At 27.6% G+C, this 18,293-nt stretch overlaps 1 protein-coding gene across 1 annotated transcript in view; it reads left to right on the plus strand.

Moving 5' to 3' along the window:
* The first annotated feature begins 13,223 nt into the window (after window positions 1–13,223).
* The window catches only part of LOC105359083 (flocculation protein FLO11), a 21,886-nt gene continuing 16,816 nt past the window's right edge, over window positions 13,224–18,293 (plus strand). Inside the window, exon 1 of the mRNA XM_011495560.1 lies at window positions 13,224–13,487. Coding sequence (XP_011493862.1) covers window positions 13,418–13,487 — 70 coding nt within the window. The 5' untranslated portion in view covers window positions 13,224–13,417. The remainder of the gene's footprint in view (window positions 13,488–18,293) is intronic.

The raw sequence follows: 18,293 nt of genomic DNA on the forward strand, positions 1-18,293 counted from the left end.
AAAAAAAAAAAAAAATATATATATATATATATATATATATATATATATATATATATATATATATATACATGTGTGTATATATTTTTAATATTGATAAAAGATAATTTTAATTAGATATAATTAAAAAACTTTTTGCGCCAATTGTGAAATGGTATTTTAATTTAGTAAATTGCACCAACATTAATGTGGAATAATTTAGTATGATGCACCAGTCGCGAAAGAGGCATTTCTAATCCATTCTCATCTGGGTGCGTCCTGACCTCCGAACGATATTCGTCCTTCGTTCATGTTACGGAGATAAATATATAGAAAGAAAGGGAGGAGATGTGCGCGCTTCTTAAGTGAAAGTAATATAAAGAGATGGAAACAGAAAGAATGTTGGTTGGTGACTTTGGGTCATGACATGGCCTAAGCTCATGCAATACTACTATGTATAAAATGTGCAAAGGTTACTCGAATGTTCGATCTATTTTTCTCGGTCATCTTCCAAGTAGCCTCTACTACTTTGTTCCAGATTTCGCAGTCGAGTGCGCGACTTGTTCGCGAAATGTCAGTTCGTGTCTAGACGCGCTCGTGCCTTTTATTCCCACGAACCTTTTATAATACCAAACAATGTTATGTATTACGTCATTTCTCATTTTCTTCTATTTGCTAGGAGTTCTTGTATGCATCGCTTGTTTTTATTTTATGATTTATTATTTTCTCGTCCTACATTTTTCTACGTTTCTTATAATCGTAATAAAAATAATTTGAAGAAAAACTATTCGTACAAGCATTTCTATTTAAAGCTTTCCCAGCTGTTTGAATATAATTAAGTTATACATATAATATATTTATTTGATAGTCCCCGTTCAATGTTTTCTGGAGCAAATATATATATATATATATATATATGAAGTTTTATTCATCGATAATATATTAGTATAATTGAAATAGATTCACTACTAACGAGAAATCATGGATTTAATCGGTATATTTCATTATCCTGGTAAAATTATTATTTCATATTTCTTACTATTCAGCGACTAACTACATTAACTAAAAATTACAAATATTATTTTTGCATTTTTATGCAAATTTTGTTACCTTTAATAATTGGAATATAACTTAATTTCCATTAAATTAGCAATATAAGTCTTTTATTACGTAATATTGCATAAAAGGCTCCTCCATTCATTTTAATCATTAGTAATGTTAAAATAGTACATCCAATATACTTTAATAAAGTAGTAAAATCTTTCCATTTATATGAGCTCATTGCCTCATAACATTTAGTGGTGCAACTAATATTTCAATCTGTTATTTCATACTAATTATATTATTATTCTATAAATTGTTATAACGTCAAATTTAAAATGATTTAATAAATCCTGTCTAGCTACACTTTAGATTAGCATTAATATTAATGGGAAAAAAATTATTCAATTTTAATATCGAAAATTATACTATTTATACTATTTATAAATGAAACAGCGATATTTCAATGAAACGGCATAAATTAAAAATTTCTTTTCAAAGAAAATAATTAAATTGTATTAGTGCATATTTCTTTAAATATAAATATTGTGAAACATAGGTTCATTATTTGTTTATGTCTTATTATCGATGTAGTTGAACACAAAGATTGAAATATAGAAGTATCACACTAAAATATATTTTATTCATAAATATTGCAGCATATTTTATAAATAAATAGTAATAAGTGGCTGCCTTAACTAATAGTAAGTATTAAGTCAATTTTAAAACAATTATAACGTAAAACATTAATCATTTTAATTTTGAGTAAATGCGCTGTAATTATTGCCGAGCTATAGGAAATATTAAACGATCTTATGTAATTATAATTAACTAATGAAAGGAAGAACTTTGTTTTGATTAAAAATATAATATTTTAAGTGTATATAGTTTGATGCATAAAAATTTTAGTTAACAAATTAAAAGTCCTTTTATAATATATGATTGACATAACGTGTACCAAAATGAAAATTCAATATTATTTTTAAAGATATATCAAGCGATAATAATAATAATAATAATAATAATAATAATAATATAAACGTTCATGATTATATTATTTGTTGTTTTAGTTGATTTTATTTATTTTTTTTTTAATTGTACTGTAAATCGTATCGCGTGGGCAATATTAAATTACAACATTTTTCATATTTCAAATTTTATATTTGAGTATAATTTGAATAATATTATTTGAGTTTGATAATGAATAAAAAATTCCTAATCAAGAATTCCTAATATGAGACGAATGAAAGAGAAGGTAGATTAATACTCTTGAAATATGCAATTATAAATATATCATAGAGATATATGAAAATTATGAAAGAATAATTAACTATTTTATTATGCAAACGTTTATAAAAGTATATAAATCAATAGAGTTAGGATTATACTTATACAGCAATAAAATCATTAAGATTAATGATAAACTTTGATTCTACTTAATCTCGAAAATAAGCTTCATAATACACAAACATACGCATACGCTTGCGCACACGCGCGCGCATACACTCGTGAGCTATTTTATAAAAATATCAAGACTTAGGAATTCAATAAGTTCATAGAGTAAATTAATAAGTGTATGATGGATTATCATATATAATGATATTATCGATTATATGTGTGCGGAGGTATATAGTAAGAATAATATTGTTTATATAACATTTTTACTTGTTTATGTATTACCGATACTTTTATAATCACTGATATAATAATTATATATTAATAGTTTATGAAATATTCTATTTTACTGTGCGTAATACCACAAGCTGTACAGTATGTAATAATAAACGACGCCCATTTGATTCCCAACAAAAAATTTAAATGTTTGCATAATATATTAATTAATAGTCAGTTAATTTCATATATTAACTTTCATATTTTAATGAGACTAATAATAAACAATTCAGAATATTGTTGAAAGACTACTTTTTAATTTTATAAGAGTTAAATGATATCATGGCTTTCTTCTCCGTTTTTTCAACAAAAATGTGTAAAATATCAATAAAAACGATGAAAAATTTCATATTCATAAATACAGAATAGTCTCATAATGATTGCAGTATAGTTGAAATTAATACTAAAGAAGAGCGATAATGTTAAGAATTTATATGACCATGCGTTATGCCAGTGGTAGCTGCCTTGCAAGGATACTCTAAAAATTTATGCCGCAAGCCCTTGTAAATATAAAAATAAAAACAAAAGTTCTAAAAGTACGAGTATCCACCGTAAGCGCTTATAGGTCGATGACTTTTTCGCGAAGGTCGCAACGGGTTTCTCAAAAGCCGCTTGCAGAGTGCGGACGCATAAAGATTCTCTCCCGTTCGTTCTTACATGAAAAAGAAAAACAGGATAACAAAGAGGAACACGAGGAGAAACAGAGAAACAAAAAAGTGGAGAATAAGAGAAGATTGTGCGAGTATGTACAAAGAATACTGAATATTGGACGAATGGGACAGAAATGCGAGTGTCGAGGCTATCAATTTGCTATTGAATCCTTGAGTAAAACTAATTCCACTACCTGAAAATTAAAAAGCTTCAATTCAAAGAAACTATTCAATTTTTTTTTTTTTTTTTTTTTTTTTTTATAGATATTCTGGACAATTTATTTGTTATCTGAATTGAAATGCAATAAAAATGCATCGGTGCATAAATGGGACGCATACGTTTTTATCGCTATATGATTTATTTACCGTTTACAAATCGTATGAATTTTTCCTATAAGGATATCCTGTAGATTTTTACAAAGTAAGATACTTGCAGTACTAGCAGTAAGAGTTTTAAATCTTAAAGTATTTTTTTATGTAAATAAATTCTTTAAACAAGCATCATGTAGACATAGTGCTTAAGAATGTTTAAAAAATACTATCTTACAAATTTTACTTATAATTCGTTCAGTTTTGTCTATGGTAAGTTATAATTACATAATACGATTTATTAGCTTTTTGTTTAAATCTTATTTTAATAACATTTTTTTTTTTTTTTTTTTTTTTTTTTTTTAAAATTTTTTTTTTTTTTTTTTTTTTTTTGTATTAAAATATACATTTCTTTTACAACTTTAATTTATCATATCAATTCATGATGTAGTTGTAATATTTTTCTATTTTCTTGTTCTTAAACAATATATGCTCATTATTTTAATTTTATTATTATACGGAAGACAGTCACACCGAAGATGTACATTATTTTCGAAAAGTTTTCGAAAATAAGTTTGCAACTAAAGTAACATACGCAGTTTTATGAAAATGTCACTTTTTTAATGAAACTATTATACTAAATTAATAACAGAATTTATTTCGTGTTATCCATTTTAATATTATTCAACATAAGTTTCTCCCTGTATTCAAAATATTTCTTAATAAATTTAATTTTACTTTAGAAATTTATTATTTAAAAATAGCCTAAATAATTATATTTAAAAATTGCTAATGTATATTAACTTATAGCCTTGATAAGTTATGAAATCCAAAAAATTATCCTCAGTTTTCCAATTAAATTCGATTAATTTAATGAACGAATATACAACCATGAGTACAACAATCTTAAATTAAAAAATTAACATTAATGAATTCGTAATATTATTTATTTTATACTTATTAATTGACAATGGAAATATACATAACGAGATAAATAAATCTATGTAAAGATATAATTATATGATTAGTGATATAAATTTTGGATTTCATATATAAATAATTAATTTTGCAATTATTGATTAATTAATTTTCTTTTAATAAAATTTAAGATACAAATAACTTACTTTTAAAATAAATAAAAAATATATATAACATATTATTTATGTATTCATAAATATGAAAATAGTTTAGGAATTTAGTTTGAAAATTATTTAAATGATATAAATCCAAGTATTTTTAGGTTTGGACTGGTTTACACTCTATTAAGCATTACAATATTTTAAAAGAAGATTATATTAAATGTAATTAAAACATATTTTACTCATAATATATCACAGACATAGCCTTTTACGATATAGAATAATTTTATGATTTAAAACGTATGCTCGGGTCTAGCTTCCTGAAAATTATGATATGTGAATAGTTTTTAAATACAATTTTAAATCCATATATTTATTTATTTGAATGTTGAAAATGCAATTATCGATAAATATTTTTACCAACAAGGAATAGACAATTATTAAATTTTTTCATAATTAAGATAAATGTAACCTAAATTTATTCGTTTCTTTTTAACACAAATTTCTTTGATAAATAATACTTAAGTATTATTTAATAATAAGGACTTAATATTATTTAATCCGTAAGGAAATAATATTATTTTAAATAATATTTTATATGGGAAATTATTATTAGGATAAATCTTAGTACTAAAATTAATTACTAATACAATTTTAATGGCTATAGTATATATTTACATGAAATTGATATCTAAAATATAATTTATGTTTATTCAACTATTTTAATTTCAAAGAAATCCGAAAACATTTATCGCTTCGACATTGCTTTTGTACATAAAGTTATTTTTGGTGGATTAGATATTGCTTTCCATACTTCTGGAATTTCTGAATTCATGAATAAAAATTAAAATTTTAAATTCTGTTTCATTTATGTACTTATAACAATATATTCATACGATAAATGTAAAATCAAACTTAAATTTTATGTATAGCTTAATAGAATAATTATAATTTGGTATTTATTATAATATATATGCATATAATTAAATGTAAATATTATAATTGTTTTCTTACGTTATATATACTATTATAAATTAGCGGTCTTTTTTTTTTTTTTTGATAGCATATAACTTGATATTTCATGAATCATTTGCGACACTATTATTGAGGTTTAAATCATTAATCTTTTACCATTTATACACCGGTAATGAAAATATCAAAATAGTTTTAACGATATTTCTCCATAAGTAGACAGATATTTATCGTAAACTCATTTATTCCGGAACTATTGCATAAATTCATAAATTATAATTAAGGTCACTAAACGACCATTTATAATTTTGTAGTGACTTACATTCAGTTTATGTTTGACAATATTTTCTGTTTATGATTTTCAGGTTTAATATAATTTAAAATTCATATTTTTATTAGATTGAATAATATAAGAGTAAAATGTTTTTGTTACTTTTAATTTTATTAATCCCCCCCCCCCCACATATTTTCTTATTAATAGAATAATCAATTATGTATGAGTAAAACAATATTTTTCACGTATTCTTGAAAGGAAGATATTGATAAAAATATATTGAGACGCAATGTATTCAAAGAAATTATAAGTGACATGTAATATAAACAATTTATAAATATTATGAAATCACTTCTATAATGTGATAAAACAAATAATTTATTTAGAATTATCATTTTAATAGTGTTAAAATACGAATATGAGAATAATGTCTTAAGAGCATTTTCTTATTTTCAAATTAGAGAAAAAAGTAACTTATTAATAACGAGACTGATAGCGAATTTCTTAAACATCTTCTTTGTACATTCTTTGCTTTGGTTCTTATTTAAGTTAAGATTATTGAAGCTGTAGATTATACTTTATAAAGAAAAATACTTACGAGAAATATTATATATAATAGGAATATTAAGACTGTAAGGCTATTGGTGCCTTTTTCAATATGATGAATGTACGTTAATCACGTAAATAATTACCTTACATCATAGATATATTTTCCGTCTCGTACAAACTGAGAGTATCAAGGCTCACGAAAAAATGCCATGATGTTTATTTTACGACTTTTCATTGAATTCACGATTCTCATGTAATTATTGTAATCGTAGAAAAAAAAAGGTAATGTATCATAGCTCATCGTAAATGTTGTAATTTGTGGAGAATACGAGTTTTCACGATATTGCGTCATATGCCGAGTAAGATTTAAATTGGAAAAGTCTTCAATTGATAAGTTAATTCTTTACACATATTTTAAGATAGTAATTTTTTTTTTTATATATATATAACATCTCTATTGATTTAAAAATATAATTAAATATGTATTAGGACAGTTATTATATTCTTTATGATAATTATCACGATGAAATTAATTAAAATATTCGGCATCTGCTATTATGAGAGTTAATTTTTTTTTAATTTTTTTTTCAATAAAATAGAATTATTATAAGTTGAAATGATATAAGAAAATTATGCTAAAAATTTTCTTTCGTATTAATTTTCTATTTTATATGTAGTAGAATATGTATACAATAATTATATATATTCTTATATTATTTAAGGAATCCTGATTTTCAATAAATTTATAAAATATGTATAAGCTTATTCATAGATTATTCAAGAATTTTATTAATTATATGCGTAATTCGAAAAATTGTATTTAATATTTAATCAATTTATATTATAATATGTATTGCGTAGTAATAATTTACTAATCTAACTATAGTATTGAAATAGCATATAAATGCAATGCAAATATATTAAATAATTGTATTCAATTTTTATATCATAAAATTTTTTATATCATGAAAATTTAATTTTGATTAATAAGTTAAGAATTTTGATTAATAAGCAAAGAGTTAATAATAATTTAAATTATTCAATGCTACCATTAATTATTAATATTGTTTATTATTGAGATTCAATAAAAAATGCAAGATGCATAAGAAAATTTAACATTTTGAATATTATTTCACTTTCGAATTTCCTATTCTTCTTATTTGAAACAAACAACATTTTCCTTTCATTTCAAAAGTAATAATAATTATTCAAATTTTATATAAAAAAAAAAAATTTGATACAAAAGGGAGAGAAAACTTATTTTATGCACCCTCTTTTTATGGAATATTGTAGAGCTTATAGAAAGAAAATGGTGACATGGATTTTACCATATGTTGCTTAGGCTATTTTTCGATTACATTTATACAATAACATAAGATAAAAATGATATTTTAATTTACTCAATTATCTTCATTATTCAATTATAAATCTGTGGTGAAACTGATTTATGGGCATTTAATAAGGAAAATGTTATATTATAAATATTTATAACGAAATTGTTATCTTATATATATTAAAAATTATTAACAAATATTTTTATGTAATAATATAGGAAAAATTATTCTCCATAAATATAAACTCGATAAAAAGTTTATGACTGTTGAGATTTTATAATTATAAATATAAGATTAGCTTATTGAAGAGTATTATTAACTATAAAATTCTCTATCTAATAATTTAATAATTAAACATTAATATCATGTATAATCGGTAATGATTATAAATTTTATATTAGTAAATGAAATATTAGTATATTAGTAAATAGTTTATCGATTAACTATCGATTAATAATATTTCATTTAGAATGTTGAAGTTGGTAATCACATAGTTAATATCACAAAGTCGATTAATTTCTTCATTTAAATAAAATAAGCAAAATTTAACATAATAGTAATTTTTCTATGCATTTTTACCATGCTATGATACTTTTACCAGCATGATATTTTATAATTTATGTTTTATTATTTTGTGGATATCTAATAAAATTCTTCTCAAAGAATATAAAATTCATGATGAAAATAAGATGCATCAGAAATTTAATGTAGACAAAATGTAATCTTGTTATTTGTATATTGTTAAAGTAATTTTACAATATATCGTACTCTTATATTGTAAACTAATTATGATATGTTCTTATTGAAATATCTAAATGGCACAATTTGTTTTTCCTTCTTTTTTTTTCAAAACATTTTGTATAATAATACTCACGTGATACATAACGAATGCATCTATTTAACACTTTGCTCAACGCAATATATTAAATACCTGGAAATTACTATAAAAAAAGTTTATTATACGCGCGTGAACTTTCTAGCTTGTAATAAAAAGTGTAATATTTACTGGCGGCTTAAATAATGTCTATATGAAATAATGTTCTCAGGCGTTACAAAATGAAAGCAGCAGAGGAAGAAAACATAAGTCTGCCAACGGCACATCGAAGTCGCTCCATATTAGGTTCGTTCAATAAAACAGGAGACGAGGGTACAAACTTTCCAAACTATACGTTCCATCAACCTATCTATCTATCGTCGGCGATTCAATCTATTTACGCATATCAATAAATTATATAAATTAAGGGTTGCATTGTAGCGTGGACTCCCTACTGCATTCCCCTTCATTTTGGGAACGAGGCAAGAGCCATTTTAATTGACCTTCGGAAAAATTCATGAGAGTTGCGCGGCTTGCCGACAGGCGGGGATACACGTATGCGAGCATCCATGTAGATGATATGACGCACGTGCCGATGCGTGTTGACAAAAATTTTACGCTCGGCAAATCCAGAATATCCCGTGATGTTTCATTGATATCTTGGATGATTATTCGTTGAAAATAAGGGACATTGCTTCACAGCTTCTGATACTTCAATTAATCGTTTCGATAGGATGCATTCGTCAAATTAATCTAATTACTCTCATTATATTATTGGTTTTTATTAAAAGATTTCATTAATTTATTTTTAATTACAAAATATGCCCTACTATTGCGATTAAAATTATTAATAATTAATAAGGTCAAAGGGTGAATGATTTTTTAGACATTTTTTTTGTTTTTGTTGCTCGAGGGGCGTTTATATGCTCCACTATAATTAAAAGCCTAATTTCTAGTTAATCTAAAAAGTATTTTAAGAGAAATTTCATGAAAATGTCACTTAATTAGTGCTTTTTAGAATATATTAAAATTATCTTTAGACTTGTTTCAACTTGAGTCTTTCAACTTTGCTTTGGTAATTTACTCACTGCATATGCAATCACATGTAAAATGAAAAATAAATTGTAGTAATCCAAAAATAAGATTCTATCTCAATTAAATTTAATGTTCCATTCTTTGAGTTTTTATTTTAATTTTTTTTATTTGTTAAAAATGGTTTGGCGATTTTTTGGCAAATCCGCAGCCGAAGGTATAAATCTTATAACTTTATGGCTGCTTTCTTCGTTTTCAAACTAAGCGACATTAATTTTCTTATAAAGACTAAAGGAAAGCATTATGAATTTATAAATACTTTATGAGCTAGACTTATGCGTGTTATTTTATATAATTATAGATTTCTACTTGCAATCTACTTGGTTAATTTTAAGCGTAATAATTACCAGCTTAAGACGACGCAGCACTTTTCAATGATGAAATTATCTGTTTGCCGGTGCGTTTAAAAAGTTAATTGTTCATATTACATATTAATTTTTAGTGTTTAGTTACATATTCTAAAGGTCTTTATATTTTATATTTATTCATTTTCAAAGAAAACATTTTTTTTTCAACCTCCGTCGAGTGTACCTTGAAACATCGAATGCGCGAGTCTTATCGATGCAGTGAATATCGCGAATATCTGTACAACTTCGTGCTGATGAAACGATCATTGTTGCTCACTAACTGTTTTTTTCTTAATTTTTGAAAGCAAAAAGTGATGCGTGCTCGAACTTATCAAGACAATGTCTTGAACTGATCTTTCTTAGCGTGAACCGACATGAACTCATCGCGATTCTTAATAGCCCCGTAATTAAATCGCTAAGGAAATAAGCGTCTGATAAACAAGTCAATGGAATGCGTATTTTTGTTCATTTTTTGATCTTTGTCTATATATTTATTTATTTATTTTTTTTTTTTTTTGTTTGTTGCTTTTTATATCGTCTTTGCATTCTTCGTTGAGAATACTGTCGTGCGTATGCATGGGTGTGCACATAAGAACATTCTTGAGTCTCACCGTCGCTCGATCTCAACTGCATTTGGCGATTGGACTTGTGACGGCCTAGCGAGGATCGGAGGCGCTGTTTTCCCTCTCTTACTACCCTATTTTCATTACGATTATTTTCATTATTACGTGCGCGTATCTTTTTAACTTCTACATTTGATTGATTGCGCGGGCAATTATTAATCTTTCTCTCTATTTCCATTCCCATTATCTCTATCCATTCCCTCCTCTATCTGTCACTATATCTCCACTCCACCCTGCCAATCTCCATCTCTTTTACTATTTACTAGAGAGGTGATACAGATGTATATGTATGTACAGATATATATATATATATATATATATATATATATATATATATATATATATATATATATATATATATATATATATATATATATATATATATATATATATATACATTAATATAAACTATTGCAAGTTAGATGAAAACAGAAACGAATCTCTTAATAACTGTATAAGGTGAACATTTTCAAATTATAGATCAAGCATGTTTTTTTGGCTGTATGATGAAAGTGAAAGTATTGAGAATTTTTAGAAGATTGAAAAATATCTTAACTATATACTAAGAAGAATGGCCCTTTGAAGTAAGTTTGTCAAACATATAAGTTCAAAAGCTTTTTCACAACCTGTCCACTAAATATTACAATTTGTCGGCTTTTTTAAAAAATAAAACGATAACGAAGTAGCGAAAAGTTCGAATAGATATGCATAAAAAAGTAAACAAGGCTGAGCATCTTTCTTATTCGATTTTCTAGCATATTGAAATATTGTATTTGAGCAAATGACAAGTAGATCGTGCATTTAAAAAGTTTTCAAGAGTATATTCGGAATATACTTTATTAATAAAGAGTACATTTTGAAATTTAACAACCAAACGCTCAAAACATTTCATTGATAATAATATTAATTGCGAGATAATAATTAACATAATATAGATAATATAGATAATAATATATTAACAATTACAGATTATATTTCAAATATGTAAATGAAGAAATTTTCTAAATCACAATGGAAAATGAAAAAAGAAAATTTTTTTATTTCAAAATCAGATTGAGACATTAGTAGGAAGTTATTTAAAATTTATCACTATTAAAAGTCCATTAGATTCGAGATTTTCAAGGTTTTAATAGCAAGTGATTTCAAACTATGGCACAATTTATAAAAATATCGAAATATATTACAATACATACATGATGCATTATTGCAATATATAAATATAAAAGGTTATTTAAAAAAACAAGTAATTAAACTAATCATTAATATGACTATTAATAAAAATTTTTATTTTTGGTAATAAAATCAATTATGCTAATACGTATATTTATTTTTACACACACACACACACACACACACACACACACATATATATATATATATATATATATATATATTATTTTGTAAATGTATATATAAAATATTAATTTCTTATATTAAAATATTATGCTTAAATGTATTTAACGTTGTTTCAAATTTTTATGTACAAGATTGAAATATTAAAGCAATGGTTGATTAATTTTTCGTTTTTATTACATTTTCTCTACGAATGTCACATTTTCAATTCGATTTCTAATGTACTCTCATTTTAATCCTGATAAACCAGATTTTATGACCAGTTTATATTTTCTAACTCTTATGGAAAATTTCATTCCAGTAAGAAATCGTTCGACTCACTTGAAAATTCCGCTTAATAAGTTCCAAACCAAATAATTTCATACATTTCTGAATAAATATCACAAGCATCATCAATGATCAATGAAAGATTTTAAAAAAGCTTAAGTATTTTAAATTTTAAGCATATATTGCGTTTATAGCGAGTATTTCTGCTTTAATTTGAACGGCTTCATTGCAAGGATTTTCACTTTTCTTAAACCTTATTTGATTTAAATATCCAATTAAATATTGTTTGGGAAAACTTTCCTTTGAAATCGTAACGATGAGAATGAACACAAATGCGTATCTCGTGCAATTATGTAGTTTGCTTACGCAAAGTAGATACAGAATTATTTGGCAAGTAACAAGATTATTATCGATATTCGAACGACAATAGTTAAATGTACAAAGGAGTCGAGCACTGTTAGGAAGAATAAGTGTCCTCCCAAAGAGATGATTGACCGCATAATTACAAGACAGCTGATGTGCCGAATCGCCTAAACGGCTCGTCGAGATCGCTTAGTTCGGAAAAAAGTTTAAAGTAATAAAAAAAAAGCTCAACTATTAATACCAGCGGTAGAGCTCTAGGTAGTTGAAAAGCTCGGTGAGCAAAGTATTCTGGCACAACGATAATAATTTAGCTTCCGCCAAGCGGCGTCGTGGCATCTCTCGGCTCCCTTCGAAAAATCGAAGGCCAAAATGGCGAGAGGCGAAAAGACAAGGGCATACGGCCCTGGGTCAGCCGAGACTCTGTCCCCGGGGGCCTCGTTCTCCCACTCCCACGGAGTGAAAGTACCTCGGGGAGCGCGCGCTTTCTAGTCGGAGCGTTCCTCGCTCCTCTCAGTTTGTTCCGCTCTCTCGGCGCGGTGTAAGCGGCACCACGAAGCCGGCGAACGAAGCGCGAGCTGCGGTGCCGCGGCCCCATGTCCAGCGACGCCGAGTGCGGGCCCCGGCTGAAGATGCGAGCTTCCCCCCCGCGACAGGCCAACCCTAAGCTTGCGTCCGGAGTCGCGATCGAGCGGAAGTGCGCGACATGAGGGGACCTGCGCCTCTACTCTTGGCCTGCGGCTTTCTCCTGGGCCTCGCGACCTGTCAGACCCAAGGTACGTAACGTACCCATCCGGACCCACGAGTCCTGCTATCAAGGACACTTGCGAAACCAACATTCCTCACGAACGAGGCTGAGGAAGCGCGAGAGCGCGAGCGCCGGGTCTCGCTCGGCCCTGGGCCCCCAATCCCAGGCCAAAGATCGCCTATCCACTTGTCACTCACCTTGCGAAACGCCAAGCTTTTTTCCTCTCGATCCACGATCCACTGGCGTAGCTACGAGCTACTCGGCGCCGCTCGCCCACCTTCCACCTTTCTTAGCCACTGTGAATTCGAATGACGGAGCATCTGGTAACGTGGCCGCTGCTTTAATCCGCGGACTTGTCGTGTGGGACAACCGTAGGCTATCCCGGAGGCCGTTGTCACATAGATTTTGCGAGAAATTTTCAGCTGGCCGAGAACGCGTCGATCCGACGTGCTCATAGCAGCAGCAGCAGCAGCAGCAGCAGCAGCAGCAGCAGCAGCAGCAGTAACAGCAGCAACAGTAACAGCAGCAATAGTGATTGTAGTAGTAGTGGTAATAGTGGTAGGGATATAGTAGTAGTATTACTATAAGGGAATATAATTTTTCGGGGCGGTCGTGGATTGGGGAGGCGAGTCTCGTTGGCCTTTACGCCTTTACGCGCTCGTGAATATATCGGCAAGAATTATGAAATTGCCCGAAGAATGGAATTGATTGCATACGTTTGATAATAATATCGCATGGGAATTTATATATATATATATATATATTTTTTTATTTTATTTTATTTTGAATGACGCGTACCGCAGTATGTTTGGCAAGATTTCTTACGCAACGGATCTGTTATGGCCGAGGCGTTCGAATTAATTGGCCGAAACTATATTAACAACTGGCTTGTGCATTATTAGTGAATTACGTGTGCGGTTCTCGATTGTTTGGTGATCAGCTTTCGATAATCGACCTTTCTCTCCTTTTTTTTTCAGTAGGAGGAATTTCATAGTCCAGATGAAGAATAACGTGAAGGACTTTAACTTTTCGATCGAGACGCAATATTTTACTTTTAATGTTGTATCTAATCTAATCTATAGAGTGATAGTGTCCCATAAACTTGCATCTGCCATCTATATTTATGATGTTAATTTATTTTTCTTGACATCTTGGTGCGTCTACCAATCAAAAGTACAGATATTGGAACGAAGCCTTTCGTTTCACGTCGGTCGCGCATGCCATTAATTCACAATACTTTCTTTATAAGAAGGTTTAATGTTACAAGGCATACATTATTATTTGTTTCTTATAAGACATTCCACGAAATTTATAATAAAATTGGTGCATTTTAAAGTTCTTTCGTATTCGGATAAGTATAAATGGCCATATACGTGTATGCATTACACACGTGGCAAATTATAGGCTTTGTATTGTCGATAATAATTTATTAGAGAAATAGATGGATAGATAGATTAGAAATCACAACATTAGTAGCTTGTGATTAGACTCAATTATCATCGTTCAACAAAGGACATATAATACAGAGAATCACGTAGTTCAATAATTATAGCAGTGATTTAATGTAGGTTTTTGCTAAATCGCTTACCGAAGGAATTTCATAAGATTCGTTTTTGCACAATTTCTGTTTAATTTAATCTGAAATTGAATTTTTTCTCACAATCATAAACGAGAATATTCAGGCATTACTCAATCTTCATTGTATTAAGTAGTTCGTGAAATTCGCGAGAAAGAAAATAGGGCCTGAATTATCATATAAACTTCATTTGTTATGAATAACATACGATACTAGATGCACTCTTATCTTGTATAAATATGCACGCGCGCACGCAAAACATTTCGTTTTAGAAAGTAACTCGCAAGGTATTGAATAAGTTTGAATAAGCGTTCAAAATCTAGAGTAAGTTGTGAGTGTTTGGATTTATACGAGCGGAGTATTTTCTTAACGAGATTTCGCTTTTTAATTCAAACAAAGCAAAGCAAAGCAAAAGCAAAAACATGACCAAAAAAAAAAAAAAAAAAAAAAAAAACAACGACAAAATCGTAATCTGTCGTATTTTATCAGAAAATAGAATTAACAATAAAAAAAAAAAAAAAAAAAAAAAAACACAAAAAAAAAAAAAAAAAAAAAACAACGACAAAATCGTAATCTGTCGTATTTTATCAGAAAATAGAATTAACAATAAAAAAAAAAAGAAAAAAAGAAAAAAATGAAAAAGCACTTTTTAATTAACAAAATTATTTTCTTTCTTTCTTTCTTTTTTTTGCGTTTCGTTATTATAAAATAAAATACTAATAATTCCGTAGGTGGTTAGAATTCAAATAAATACGAATGAAATCTCTCTGGTGCCACTAATAATCCTATTTTGCAATTATAATAGCGCACTTGAATGCATTTGTAACACATAAATAAGGTAAAAGTAATAATAATATAAATAAATAAATAAAAGTATGTATATATAAATGTATACAGGCAATTAAAGCTTAATTCGGTTTTTACTTCATATCCCTTCTGGATGATAAATGCTTTCGGGGAATTTACCGCCACTTTTAAGGCGGTTATTGCTTGGAGAAATGCCTTGCACTTATACGAACTGATACTTTTTATAAATGGATGTTTCGTAATCAGAACAGACTTGACTCACGTAATACAATTTGATAACCTAGCGAATACTTAGAATTTATGTGGAAGTTCATAGAAAGTACCTTTCTCGTGATAATAAAAATATGAAATTGCAATTATTAAATTATAGACAATCGCAATGCGAAATTATATAAATTAGTATATTTCAATCAGGTTAAGTAATTATGTAGCACTACAAACTTATTTCAAGCTAATTTTGTTTTTCATTTACACATTGTAAAGATAAATTTGCACGATTTATCTTCCTTTTCATTAACGACTAATTAAAAAATTATTTAACTTTATGAGGAATTACTTACGTAAGGTGTTTTTTATTTAACTGTAACATGCTAAATGCAGCATTATTTCTATGTATATTTTATTTGTTTATTTTTATTTTTTATATGATAAGTTTTTCCTGCGTATTGTTGTAAGACTGAATATTGATAAAATCAAGCCTATATTGTTACATCGATCGTGATATCCATTAATTATCTCATAGCTTATTATTAATTGCAAATTTCTTCTGCACTTTACTTCATAATACCGAACGCGAAATATAAATAAAAATATAATTAACTTTTCACATTCTATTAAATTATATTGTATTTGAAAATAATGAAAATAAGGACATGTGTTTCGCTTAACAATAAATAACGAATTTCGCAGTACCAACTTTCACTCAATTTTTATGCACACGTATGCTCAGAATGGAATATTAATAATCTGACTCATAGAATCCGAGTTGAATATCTCATCACATTTGTGTCGCTAACGATATCAAATATTGGAAATACCAAATCTATCAAAGTGCTTCGGACCTCTAAGCTAAATGCCACAACGTTAAAGTGAAATTATAGTGAAATTATAGTGAAATTATAGTCTACTGAGAAACTGGATTTGACATTTGCCGACTTACTTATACAAACGAAATTTTTTATTACATTTCTAAAAAATTATTAATTCATATGTAATAAATACAAAATTATTTATTTATCGCAATGTGTTTAAATACTATGCAGCAGTAATTTCAAACGTTCCTTATTAATAGAAACATTATTTTTTATGAACCATTATTAACTGCATATACGAAATAAATAATTTATTCTAATTATACAACAGACAACATTTACGCTACTATTTTTATGCGTCAATATTAGTAATGTAATTTTATTTGCAACTACTTAAAACATGCGTGCTATTACGTTCAACCGTAAAAGTTTGAAATCGAATGAGGGAATATACGAAAAGAGTATTCTTGGCGCATATTGTTGAATGTCAAAATAGGTTTTTTTTTTTTTTTTGAAGTCTAGTAATTACGTAATAATATTAAAATCGTATATTGGAAAACGAATAGTGGAAAAAAAAATATCTAAAGACCAGACGTTCATTAATAATACGATATTGATAGTATTATTTATTTTTTTGTTTTATAATTTTTTTTTAATCTACGGAAATTTATACGTGACAATAGATTGAGAAACACGTCGCAAATTAAATATAATTTTTTTTTTTTTTTTTTTTTTTTTTTTTATAATTTTATAGTATTAAATTTATCAAATAAAGTCGATGTATTGGCGTATTAAAAATATCTGTTTGGAAACAAGCCGTAAAACTATGTACTAAGTAAACCTCAACACACATTATAAGTAACAATACATTATATGACTCATATACACACACGTGTTATTAGTAAATGCTATTTAATTATGTGCAAATTATTTATTTAAAATAGTTATGCTTAATTATTGACATCTTTACTTTTATCATGTGAAATTAATATATATCACATTTTATTTTTATTTTTATTTTTACGTCGCTTTTATTTCCATTTCTAAAATGCGATTTTTTGCAAAAAAGCTATGATATATAAAATATATGGTAATTTTTGAAAACGAAAAGTGAATATATAAAGAATACGGCGTTCGTGGATGACAATAGGTTCGTTTATGCAATTGACTTAAGATAGAAGAGAGGAGGAAAAAATCGGGCGAGATATCATGCCACCGCGAGTAGGTGAGTGAAAGAAAGAGAAACAGAGAAAAGCGTGGGAGTAAGTGTACGACGGGCAAGGTATAAAGGTGGCGCTGCGCCTTTCTTGGCAGCTAGAATGAAACAAAGGCTTGTGTTTTATGCGTGTGACGTATTATTAGAATTGTTTATATTCTGAGACAGAGAGATAGATAGATAGATAGATAGATAGATAGATAG

This window comes from Ceratosolen solmsi, unplaced genomic scaffold, assembly GCF_000503995.2.
Source record: "Ceratosolen solmsi marchali unplaced genomic scaffold, CerSol_1.0 scaffold1, whole genome shotgun sequence".
Lineage (NCBI taxonomy): Eukaryota > Metazoa > Arthropoda > Insecta > Hymenoptera > Agaonidae > Ceratosolen > Ceratosolen solmsi.